This window comes from Oncorhynchus masou, chromosome 20 (assembly GCF_036934945.1).
Source record: "Oncorhynchus masou masou isolate Uvic2021 chromosome 20, UVic_Omas_1.1, whole genome shotgun sequence".
In the NCBI taxonomy this organism is placed as follows: Eukaryota; Metazoa; Chordata; class Actinopteri; order Salmoniformes; family Salmonidae; genus Oncorhynchus; species Oncorhynchus masou.
Genome location: NC_088231.1, coordinates 1593257 through 1605204, shown reverse-complemented (window position 1 = coordinate 1605204; position 11948 = coordinate 1593257). Strand labels below are relative to the sequence as shown.

The 11948-nt window shown below is 41.1% G+C and overlaps 1 protein-coding gene across 3 annotated transcripts in view; it reads right to left on the bottom strand.

The window, feature by feature from the left end:
- Positions 1–253: 253 nt before the first annotated feature.
- The window catches only part of LOC135506677 (arfaptin-1-like), a 31438-nt gene continuing 19743 nt past the window's right edge, over positions 254–11948 (bottom strand). For 2 of the 3 annotated variants that reach the window (XM_064925999.1, XM_064926001.1), the window contains 6 exons: positions 10313–10420; positions 9363–9475; positions 8851–9072; positions 4570–4727; positions 4032–4206; positions 254–2665 (listed from right to left, as the gene is read on the bottom strand). In XM_064925999.1, coding sequence (XP_064782071.1) covers positions 2510–2665; positions 4032–4206; positions 4570–4727; positions 8851–9072; positions 9363–9475; positions 10313–10420 — 932 coding nt within the window. In that variant the 3' untranslated portion in view covers positions 254–2509. The remainder of the gene's footprint in view (positions 2666–4031; positions 4207–4569; positions 4728–8850; positions 9073–9362; positions 9476–10312; positions 10421–11948) is intronic. The other variant, XM_064926000.1, reaches the window with a different exon arrangement.

Sequence of the window (11948 nt, the reverse complement as noted above, 5' to 3'; positions counted from 1 at the left end):
ATCAGCTAGATCCTGTGACGCTTAAGCCTTTTGGATGTTGCAGGTAGGTGACTATAAAATACTCGGAAAAGCCTCAAATCAAAGGAGATGGATGATGCACTAGAATTGTTTTAATATATATATATATATTCCACTCAGTTTTAGGATGTGCTTTAGTCATATAAAATATGCTTCCATAATGAATTAATCTCTTTATCAATAGAAAACAGGCCATATCAATGTGCATTTTAGGTAAAAAAAAAAAAAGGGGGGACACCAGAAAATATCTTTATTTATATACTGTAGCTAAGCCTTCGCATAGCAGGCCCTAGTGGCAGCACAAAATGAGGCTAAATCATCCAAATGTACACACAAATCATATAACACAGGCAAAAATGCAAAGAAGTTGTGAAAATATAAAAACACCTTCACTCAATTATTGGAAACATACCAAAACACCAAATGAGACATTCATGAAGAAAACATTTTATTTTCCCCCAAAAGACTTTACACAACATTCAGAAACCTGTTTGTTAACATCTGTTAATCACCATGAGAAAAATGCCCCATCACTTCATTCATATACCCTATAAAATATCTAAGGTAAAATAGAGGAAATTACAAATATATATATTTATCTATGCTTACATCAATTCATTGAACAGATTGATGTACAATGCACACACGCTGTTGTACAGCAGGAATGGTACTGTAGGTACAAATAGAAGACAGAGGAACCCGTGGGCAAAAGTGGTTGCAATAACATTATTTTGTGAATATTATGGTCAGGTTCTAAAGGGAAGGTGTTTAGATGTCATTTTACCAGAACCAAAATATGGCATCATGAAAAAGATGTCTTCACCTGGTTGTCATCTGGCTAACATTTCAACCAGAATATAACGTCATTATGACATCCCATATTTTGCCCGCGGGGACGAGACAGCTGGCTAGAATACCTGTGGTCCTTTCGAAGGAAATAACCATAGTATTCAAAAAATAACTATTCAAATGGTTAGAAGCTCAGGCAAAGGATGCTGGTCTTTCCTATGTACAAATGTTTTTCAGGTCCACTTTCATCTCATATACACAGTTCTTACAAGTGTTTGTCTCATGTACATAAATGTGCAGTATTATATATATATTTGAGAGGAAGATATCATTTAAAAAAATGACTGCAATTGGAAAGTCAAGGGAATCAACATGCTTCTTGTGCCATTAACTAGCATAGAGATTGTCATTGTCCAATGCTAAGACTGAACTTTTGTTGCTCATTCTAAAATGCAAACATAGACGCTCACGTTTAGCATATAGGTTAGCTTTAAAGCAGATAAAAGCTGCTAATTAGAGATTTAACTCGTATTTACCCCTCTTCTCAAATGCAGCAAAAAGGATTCTATTCACACGGCGAGGTAATTGTGAAATAGGCTAATTGAGGGGTTTATGTTGGTATGGAGTGTATGTGATGTAGGTATGTTTGGTCCATTCTTTATCTATCCATCTACAGCTATGTGGTCCTGAAGCTGGCAGTGTGAGGGGTCTGTGTTTGGTTGAAACATCAGACAGAGCGAGAGATTTGTACAGACATAAAACAAGGCACATCAAGTTCACGTGGTAAGGCTGGTCCTTCAGTTTCTCTGGAATTACAAAATGTTCAATTCAATAATTAATATTGTCTATCATATACCCATGATTAAAGTCAAAGACAAACACAAATGGTTAACACTAATGAGCATCATTATTGCAAAATAATAGCACCTTAAACATGACATTGACGCTTGTTATAAAATGGCCATTCATTACAGTACAATGCAATGACTCAAACAGTGAAAAACCAACCATCTAATCTACTGTATTTAATTCCAAGAAGGTGGTAATCCATTTCCTACAGTCATACACTGGGTATAACAGGTGTCACATCTTGCTTATGATGCATCATGTACATTTAATGATGCCTATCATTAGTGTTACTCCATCAATAGGTGGCCAGAGTTTTACAAAAAGTGGAGATAAGTTAACCAACTGGATGCAGAGTCAAGAAGATGACGGCCATTTGTCCCAAAACGTCTCTACAGTGTCGAGATACAACATTCATAAGCTGGAGTAAAAAGTCCTTTTACACTTTCCAAAATGTATTTAGCATCTCTGTGCTTCTCACTAGATTTGTCAAATCAACCCCAAAAAGTGAATTTCCCATGATTCGAAAATAACTGCAGCAGTTCCATGTAAAAAAGAAGAGAACGAGAGAAAAAGAGAGATGGCCACTTCACGATTAGAACAGTCAATGGATTTCCTTGTACAGGAAGAACAAGAGCATAGTAGAAAACAGGACGTACAGTTTAACAACCAAGAGATTGATAAATATTTTCTTTGTTTTTTTTATTATTTATTTGTCTTAGTGTTGCTTTGCCTAACAACCTTTACAATCCTGAAGAAAAGTGGGAGGAACAGAGGCAGACAGGGAGGGGAAAGCATTTCCTGATGCCTCTCCAGACCAAACCACTAGATTTTTTGGGAGGGGTGGATCGGTTGATTAGTGCTCCTCCAGCCAAGATGGTGTATCCCCGCCGGGCATTTTCAACTTGATGTGGAACTGCTTGAGCGTCTGATCCAGCTGCTGCTGGTTTCCTGCATAGTATGCTGCGATGGCATTGTGGAAGAGGATCAGCTGGTTGTGCAACACTTTCACCTGGGAGAGGAAGGAGGAGAAAGAACAGAAAGACATAAGCACTCACAGAGTCAGACAACACAGTTGCATTTAATGTCGGTTGAACAACTGTGTAATGGACCAGTTTTTTTATTTATTTAGCAAATATCCCACCAGACTTTTCAAACAGCAACACTGGTCAGTTTTAGATTTGGCCAACCTGGTCTTCAGTATACAGAAGAAAGCCCTATTTGGGTAAAAGACCAAGTCCATATACAAGCACACCAAGAAAGTCATGAAAAGGGCACGTCAAAAACTATTCCCCCCACAGGAGACTGAAAGGATTTGGCATGGGTAATCAGATCCTAAAAAAGTTCTACAGCTGCACCATCGAGAGCATGATTGCATCACTGCCTGGTATGGCAACTGCTCGGCTTCCGACCGCAAGGCACTACAAAGGGTAGTGCGTACGGCCCAGTACATCACGGGGGCCAAGCTTCCTGCCATCCAGGACCTCCATACCAGGCGGTGTCAGAGGAAGGCACTAAAAATGGTAAAATATTCCAGCCACACTAGTCATAGACTGTTCTTTCTGCTACCATGGCAAGTGGTACCATGGTGCCAAGTCAAGGTCCAAAAGGCTTCTCAACAGCTTCTAGCCCCAAGTCATACGACTCTTGAACAGTGAATTAGGTATGGGCCTATACAATTTGTGACTGTCTGAAGAGTCACAATGACAGCTCAAAGGAGCACACATTTTATAGGCTATAGTGTAGGGCAGGGGTGGGCAACTCCAGTCCTCGGGGGCCTGATTGGTGTCACACTTTCTCCGTCCGTAGCAAACACACCCGATTAAGCAAATTGCATTCTAAACTGAAGATCATGATTAGGCGAATATTGGAGTCAGGTGTGTTAGCTGGGGCAAAACTGTGACACCAATCAGGCCCCCGAGGACTGGAATTAACCACCCCTGGTGTAGTGTTTAACTGCATTCGGGTTGCATGTGTAGTCCAGCAGTGTCAATTAGGCATGTGCTTTGAATTTATGGTTGAGGTGTGAAGTAAATACGCTAGGCTAAAGGCTTCCATGCGACAACCTGTTTGGACAATGTGCTATTTTATTTTTGGCTCATCTGCAAGTTCAGTATTTTTGAATTGCATTAGTGTGACATTGGGGAAAAATGTTGTAATTTCCCAGGTTATTATTTTGGGAAATGTGAAGTGTTCCCGGGACAGTCCAAGGATGCTGGTTGCCCATGTTAATCCCTAGTTGACAGCAAAGGTTCCAAGACAATTACATCCTAGTAAGGACGCAAAATCTGGTCACATGTATTCTGTACTAGCCCTTGATGCTGAAAAAAGACTTAGCTGCCATATCAGGAGTAGCCTAAAACTAGCTTCGGAATTACCTTGTTCTCTTCCAGGAATTTGAGCTTGATGGAGACGTCGTTGCGCATCTTCTCGTACTTCTCGCGGTGGATCTGGAACTGCTGCTGGGAGTATTCTATTTTGGGCAGAGTGGTGGCATCCCGCGGCCCCAGGTTCAATTCCTCCAGGTCTGTGCGGTACGCGTCAAACTCAACCCTACAGGGGATGTCAAAGAGCAGATGGAGGTCAACTACATACTATTTTTTTCGTGTACTATAGCCGTCTTGACAACTCCAGCGGTCATCGTCTTGCCAGACAACGACCAGAGGAGTTGATTATACAGCACAAACAGATCTGCGACCAGGCTAGGGAAAATAACACGTCCAAGAGTCAAACAAAATCCTACAAAACATTGATGAAACCTCCCCAAAACACTTAATTGGCCATGGCAATTTCCTAAACGGAGTCCATTTCAGAAAATGACTAGGAATAACATATGCTCTCAAAATGTTCAATAAGAGGATGCAAGTCAGTCAATAAGTAACAGTGAACCAATTTAAACTGATATTCTCATATTACCTGGCAGTTTCATACTGTTTGATGTTAATCATAGTGTCCTCAATTGTTTTGTCCACCAGTGTGTTCACATTGGCAATGAAGAAGTTGATAGCTCCCAGTAGGGTCTCCCCATTTTTGGACAAAAGTTTTTGAGTGTCAGCATTGTAGCCAAACTCCTCCTGAAAGACAAGATTGCATCACACATTTATATAACGACTACCATAGAACAATTGTATTATCTGAGCAAGCATAGCATCGTTGAATATGATCAAAATACTACTTCCCTAAAATCTGATGCAAAAGGTCTTTATTTCCTAAAGAGATGAATGGATATTGAGTGACCCATCAATGTCATGGGAAAATTGCTTTTAGAGTGAGGACTTAATTACATATATTGAATCATTATAGAATTCCCTTAAAGGGTTTCCAATTGAGAGCTCATAGATCATTTTGACATCCAATGACAATTCAGACAGTCACATTTGACTTCCAACCATGAGCTGTGCTTTCTTAAATCTCGATACATTTTTATTTAAACCTTTTATACAAAATGGAAGTCTTAACTCTTAACAAACCATGAACGCCTAGGCCCAAATGTCACAGCAAATAAACCATTTTGGACAGGCTTATTCATCATACAACAGAAGTAAATCTAACACGAAACATGGCAGTGCCACCATCTCATAAACAGAACATTGAAACACAAACATGTACACACACACACTACCCTTTCATTAGGCAGCAGGTGGGGGGGATGTGCATAGATCCCATTACAATAAAGATAGAACATGAAGTACGGGTCCCACCCAGTATACTGTTCATAATTGCCTATAGATCTGACAAGGGGTTTAGGTGGCTATAAAAACTAGCTATCATTTACGCATAAGCAAATACTTACAAAACATGCATTTCAAATAAATGCGCAGAATAAAAACAGGTGGTCTTCACCGTAAAATACTTACTAATGAGCCCTTTCCCAACCATACAGAGTTAAAGAAAAATGTGCACAAAAAATAAGGAAATAGTAACACAAAATAACGAGGTAGTTGAGGTAATACGTACATGTAGGTAGGGATAAAAGGGACCAGGCAATCAGGAGGTAGGAAACGGTTCAGCGAACATAACAAAACCGGAAAACAACCTTTTTGGAAGGAACGGAACCAGAACGAAAGTTATACTGTTCCGAGGAAGTACAGTTCCAAGTCAAAACTGTGTCTATTTTAAAACAGCGGAGTCAATCACCACCTTCCGCATATGAATACCTAGGATAAGATAATAATCCTTCTCACCACCCCCCTTAATGATTTAGATGCACTATTGTAAAGTGGCTGTTCCACTAAAAGCATATGAAAATGACTTAAATGTAATGTAAATGTAATTTTAAAAGCATATGTTAATAGGGCACTGCGTTCACGTTATTTTATGTTCCGTGCATTTTGTTCCAGTCCAACAAAAAAACTCAAAGTGCCTTTGCAAAGCCCTCACTGCCACTCAAACTTCCAGTGTCTGGCTGCCCACCAGCTGAAAATCTTTGCCAGTGTGTATGTAGGCTACCTTCCCCTCCCTCCGAAGCATGCAGTCTACTGTAGCTACTGACGTTACAAGCGTGATTTAAAAATTAGCAAGAGGGATTTTTTAAATTAGAGAACAATGGATGAACTTTATCAATTCTGGTTAAGGTTACTATCAATATCACGTTTCACATTGGATTTATTAACTTCAAAAGTCTTTACTTTAACTCTGGTGCTGCTCTACACATACCAGCTAGCTGTGGTCTAGCTCTTAAATCTATAGGCCTCATTATGTGTAACGTAATGGAACTGAGAGTCATTATCAAGGGCTATCCCTGGTCCAATGTCAGTTAAGCAAACTCCGAAGTTCAAAGACATTCAAAAGATTCCTCATCGCCGCCGCTCCTTCATAGATCTAATTCTGTGTGCCTAATTCAGATCATGCATGTCATAACATGCCCATGCCTTCATGCCCAGCGCTCTCCTCACCCGGAACATTTCTACCGTACCCTACAATTGTCTGTCCAATGCATGTACATATCTTGCCCACTCCATAGCAAGCTGCTCTATCCATTGGTGAAGTAATTTAAAGTAGAGCTAGCTAAATGTAAAAAAATAAAATAAAAAACAATTATTTGAGGTTTAAAAAGGAACAGAAAGAAACTATATAAACCATTACTTGTTGGGGGTTTGAACCGGTTCAGAACTTCACTTTGCTGTTTGGAACAGTGGGTGGGGGGGAAATGAAGGTTCTGTTCAGAATGAAACGATTGAGAAATTATTTGTTCCAACCCCTTGTCAGGAAACAGAGTGGAAGCAGCATATGTGAAGAGGGTGTAAGTGTGTCTGTGTGTGAGTGTGTTTAGGGTCAATATGCATGTAGGCGTGTTGTGTGTGTGAGCGTATGCAGTGTGTATGTGTGTGTTGGAAAGCCAGTGTAGTATGTGTGAGTATGCATAGAGCCAGTGCAAGAGAGTTAGTGCGAGGGACATTTGTTTATTATTTCAGGGTACATCAATAATACATTTACGACAAATAATAAATTATGCATCATGTATAAAACAGCTAAGTCACATAAAATAGGTCCAGCTTTGCATTAAGCGGTCTGTCTTTTAAATCCATTTTATATAGATACAAATTAAACCAATTTATCAAAGGCTTTTAGTGCATTTGAGAATTCAACACCAGTGAACCCACTCAGCATCATCCGCACTGAGGCAACCTAAAGCAGCTTGAGTAAAAAAGGGAGAAGATCACTGACTGATCTGACAGGTGAAAGCAGAATAGTGTTAACCTACCCAGTCCTTTCACCTAGCTATCAGTGGTTATGGGAAAAAAAGTGATGAGGAATAGAAGTAATTTCAGAGTACTGATAACAAACCAGAGCCAGAAACGGCCATCCTTAAAACCTGTTGGAGATCGAGCTACTTTTTGCAACATTCTGTTAAAAATCGTGCAACATTTCAACGTCCTGCTACTCATGCCGGCAATATAGTATATGCATATGATTAGTATGTGTGCATAGAAAACACTCTGAAGTTTCTAGAACTGGTTCAATGGTGTCTGTGACTATAACAGAACGAGTTCCGTTGTCAAAATCGCAAGAAAACATCCAGCCGCCAGTCTTTGTATTGTCTATGGCTTGCCATGAATGATGGAACTGTGCTTGCAATTCCTACAGCTTCCACACGATGTCGCCAGTGTTGTGATTACCAGGCCCTTTATCCTTGGTCAGATTAGTCAATAGCACATCCTGTCTTCAGGTGCGCAACTGAAAAAAATGTCCGTTAGGAAATGGACTTCGTTTTGAAAACTTCTAGCTATTGAATACAGATCTCGCCGTGATCAATTTGATCGTTTATTAATGTTTACTAATACCTAAACTTGGATTACAGAAGTAGGGTGAAGTGTTTTGTCAAAGTTTATAGGCAACTTTATGAATTTTATAAAATGACGTTGCGTTCGGAAACGTGACTTTTTCCATGGATTTCTCGGTGTTCATAAATGGACATTTTGGGTATATATGGACCGATTTAAATCGGAAAAAAAGACCCAATTGTGATGTTTATGGGACATATAGGAGGGCCAACAAAGAAGCTCATCAAAGGTAATGAATATTTTATATTTTATTTCTGCGTTTTGGGTAGCGCCGGCTACGCTAATTTCTTTGTTTACGTCCCCTTTGTGTGTTTCTGGGGGCTGCATGCTATCAGATAATAGCTTCTCATGCTTTTGCCGAAAAGCATTTTACAAATCTGACATGTTGGCTATATTCACAACGAGTGTGGGCGGCAGGATAGCCTAGTGGTTAGAGCGTTGGACTAGTATCCGGAAGGTTGCGAGTTCAAACCCCCGAACTAACAAGGTACAAATCTGTCGTTCTGCCCCTGAACAGGCAGTTAACCCACTGTTCCCAGGCCGTCATTGAAAATAAGAATTTGTTCTTAACTGACTTGCCTGGTTAAATAAAGGTTAAAAAAAAAATTTTGTAAAAAAATTGAGTACCTTGCATGTGAGTTTTAATGAAAGTTTGAGTTGTATCGAGTACAATTAGTTGGCGCTCTGGAATTTCCGCTGATTTGGTTCCTGTACAGGTACTTAATCCGTAAGAAGTTAAAAGGTATGTTCCAAACCACAGATCTAGGAGGAGGTTACTTTACTCCCAATCCTAACCTTACATTAACATTACAGGAAGAAAAAAACGTATCTTGTATTCGTTTCAACTACTTCAACCTACTCCAGCTTCAGGTTGCTTGTTTAAGTCAAAGTAAAAAAATAGTGACTGACTCACATGAAGCTCTGGCGACTTGAGGCCGAGGTCAGCGAAGGCGTCGCCAAGCTGCCGCTGAGTCTGCATCATCTGGGTCAGCTGGTTGGCCAGAGTCTGGGTCAGCTTGACAACGTGTTCGTACTTGCGCTTGTTGTCGCGCAGCACTTCGATCTGTCCCTCCAGCTCCAGGTCCACCGTCCGCGAGCCGCGGCCCAGCTTCTCCGACAAGATCTGCCTGGTGCACTGCGGGGAGAGAAGTGTTAGCATTCCTAGTGTAACTGACCAAATGGAATGATTTAGCATTAGCATTGTTAGCATTCAAGAATAACGGAACCTGGCTATGAAAAGCTGTGTGTGTGTGTGTGTGTGTTGCGATGCCAGGAAAAAAGGGGTAGTCTACCTGCAAAGTGGGAACCGGATTGTGAGAGGAGAGAGGTACTAAGGAGATAGAGGTGTGAAAAAGCAAGGTTGAGAATGAGTGAGTGGGAGTAAGAAAAGAAAGAGGGGCAGTAAGTGCTGGTGGCAAATATTACTTTGTACGTGTTGATGCTCCACTTCCTCACTAGATCCAGTTTTTCCATGGCCGGGTTCTTCAGGTCGTCTGCCAGGACCACCGGCCCGCTCTGTGGCTGCCCTTGCATAGTGCCTGAAGAGAAAGGCGACTGTCATGAATGGTCGAGAGAGGCTGTATCTGTTAGCTTGGGGCTCTGGTAAGATAAAGTGTTAGAGAATATAACATATAGATGTGAGACTATGGTGAATCAATCATAGGATTGATATATCATTTCCAGTCATCTCATCAGACTGGAACATGGAAACACTGAGTAAAAGTTAGATGCTGACTATGATACTTTGACAATTATCATCTACAGGTGAAATACTAAAGTATATACATTTACCTGCAGGGAAAATAAATTAGTAACAAGCAACAGCAAGGAGTTTCATTTAGAGTAGAAGGGAGGTTTTCCGTTTGAGGGAGGTAAAGACAACCTGCAAGGAACTATGGGAGCCCAGTGATGCAAGGAGGATACAGGAGTTAAGCAGGGATGCTGATTAAAACTCAGGTGAAGCTGTGTAAGGCTTGGTTGGTCCGAGCAAGTGTGTTTGTGAAATGTTGAAACAAGATGAGGACCCCTATAACCAGCTATGGGAGAAATGCAGACAACCGACAGAATTAGTGTCCAGTGGCCTAACATCAGCTGTTACAAACCAGAAACCACCGTCAAGCTCAGGTAATTGCATCCTTTGCAGCTAAAAGCCAAAGGTGAAATTGAACGAAGAGAGAGAGGGGAAGGACGCGAAGACAGAAGAGAAACGGCAGTAGAAGTCGATGAAGAAGGATGTGAACGATGGATTTTGAAGGAATGACACAGAGCCTTGATACAAAGGAGGGAGCAAGGGAGAGAAGCCCAACCAGAAATAAGAGGGGGAGCAGAAAGCAAGTCCATAGATATATATATATCGTCTCTGTTGCTGCGGGTACCTTTCTGTATCTCAGTCTGACTATCGCTGATGGGTCGCGCCAGACGGCTAGCCGCGGCTGAGCTGGGAGCTACAGGTGCCACGGGAGACGTGGGCTGGCTTGCTGACACTGGAAACAGCAGGCAACAGTGGCGATTGATAGTAAGTCAATTCAACAACCCCCCTTATCTAGAGCTGTCAAATGGAATCTCCCACAGGTCCTCCTTGGGTGTTCCTTTGGGTCTGAATGGTACTATGGATGGGGCGGCCCACCACTAAAGACCAAATAAGAGGTGTAATCTTGAGATGACAGGCACAGAACAGTCCCATTGGACTAAAAGGGGATCAGTGGCACGACTAGGTTCATATCGTACCAAGTAAAGACTCCTAAAGCAATTGGACTACCTGACACCACATTGGACACAATGTACTGTGCCTGCACCTTGCTTTTGGTGTGATGTTACTTCTCAGTGAAACCTCCATGGGATAACCGTTCTGTACTTGCCATTTAAGCCTGTGCTCGACCTTTAATGAAAAGCACAGATGTTGCTGTAAAATGACAGGGTTCTATCATTGCGGCCTTTCTGTCTTTATAGACTTGCCTTTGGATGCTTTTATGAGTTAGCCAGTTGAGAAGTGACATATCAGGTCTGAGTTTGTAATCATGAAGTGTCTCAGAGTAGGAGTGCTGATCTAAGATAAGTTTAGACTTTTAGATCATAATGAATGAAATATCACATGGACAGATCCTAGATCAGCACTCCCAGATCAGACGCTTTGTGAACACTGGCCCAGGTCAAGTCAGGAACCTTTTCAGTGTGTTGATGTGTCCTTATGAACACCACATTCCCACAAACAGGAAGGTATACAGAGTTCAAAGTTGTTGCCTGGGACACGGTTCGACCCACTGCCGCCTTGCTGGTGATGACTGGGCATTTCAGCACATCACGCAAAGCCTCTGATGCTAAGTATGTGACTACCATCAACCAACACTACTGTATGCTAGCTATGTCAGAAAGGACTACAACTTTCAAAGTGTACCCACTACATTATCATTATTATTGCTCATGTATTTTTTGTTCAAAAGTTTGGGGTCACTTAGAAATGTCCTTGTTTTTGAAAAAGCACATTTTTCTATCCATTAAAATAACATCAAATTGATCATAAAGATAGTGTAGACATTGTTGATGTTGGAAATGACGATTGTAGCTGGAAATGGCAGATTGTGAATGGAATATCTACATAGGCGTACAGAGGCCCATTATCAGCAACCATCACCCCTGTGTTTCAATGGCAGCGTAGCAAAGAAAAAGCCATATATCAGACTGGCCAATAAAAAGAAGATTGCGCAAAAGAACACAGACACTGGACAAATGAACTCTGCATAGAAGGCCAGCATCCCAGAGTCGCCTTTTCACTGTTGACGTGTGAGAATGGTGTTTTGTGGATACTATTTAATGAAGCTGCCAGTTGAAGGCTTGTGAGGTGTCTGTTTCCCAAACTAAATCAATTAGCCTTTTAAAATGATCAACTTGGATTTAGCTAACACAACGTGCCATTGTAACACAAGAGTGATGGTTGCTGATAATGGGCCTCTATACGCCCATGTAGATATTCTATTCAAAATCATCAATTTACAGCTACAATAGCCATTTACA